General features: G+C 52.8%; 1 protein-coding gene across 12 annotated transcripts in view; it reads left to right on the top strand.

The window, feature by feature from the left end:
• Positions 1 to 759, top strand: part of myo9b (myosin IXB) — a 56,231-nt gene that overhangs the window by 18,241 nt on the left and 37,231 nt on the right. Inside the window, exon 3 of one of the 12 annotated variants that reach the window (XM_016251775.1) lies at positions 1 to 711. The exons of the other annotated variants lie outside the window; for them this stretch is intronic. Within the exon in view, the coding sequence (XP_016107261.1) occupies positions 1 to 711 (711 nt within the window). The remainder of the gene's footprint in view (positions 712 to 759) is intronic. 12 annotated transcript variants of the gene reach the window in all.

Below are 759 nucleotides of genomic sequence, written 5' to 3'. Positions count from 1 at the left end.
GCAGCTAGCGTCATACGGGATGCGGCAGCGACCCTTGGACTGGACGCCAGCAAGCTCTACGTCCTGGCCGAGGTGAAGGAGTGCGGCGGGGAGGAGTGGGTGCTTGAATCAACCGACCTTCCGGTGCACAGGGTCCTTCTCTGGCCGAGAAAAGCCCAAGAACAACATTCTCAGAAAGAGGGATTTTACTTCCTCCTCCAGGAGCGCAACCACGATGGCTCCATCCACTACGTGCACCTGCCCGCCGTGGGGAATGAGCAGGAGTCCAAGCGACTGGTTGCTCGGGGCTTCCTCCCACCCCAGCAGGAGGACTTTGAGGACCTCTGCAACCTTCCGGTCCTAAGTGAGGACAGCATCTTGGATAACCTCCGCATTCGTTTTCAGAAGAATAAAATTTATACATACGCTGGCAGCATCCTCATTGCCATCAATCCCTTTAAGTTCTTACCCATTTACAATCCCAAATACGTCAAAATGTACGAGAACCACCAGTTGGGCAAGCTGGAACCTCATATTTTCGCCATTGCAGATGTAGCCTACTACGCCATGTTGCGCAAGCATGTCAACCAGTGTATCGTTATCTCAGGAGAGAGCGGATCAGGCAAAACTCAAAGCACTAACTTCCTCATTCACTGCTTGACGGCTCTCAGCCAGAAGGGTTATGCAAGCGGCGTGGAACGAACCATCTTGGGTGCTGGACCTGTGCTGGAGGTAAGATCATCACCACCACCTTGATGCAAACAAGGTTTGGTTACATTC

This window comes from Sinocyclocheilus grahami, unplaced genomic scaffold (assembly GCF_001515645.1).
Source record: "Sinocyclocheilus grahami isolate Dianchi unplaced genomic scaffold, SAMN03320097.WGS_v1.1 scaffold1070.1, whole genome shotgun sequence".
Classification (NCBI taxonomy): Eukaryota; Metazoa; Chordata; class Actinopteri; order Cypriniformes; family Cyprinidae; genus Sinocyclocheilus; species Sinocyclocheilus grahami.
This window is presented reverse-complemented; position numbering and strand designations above follow the sequence as displayed.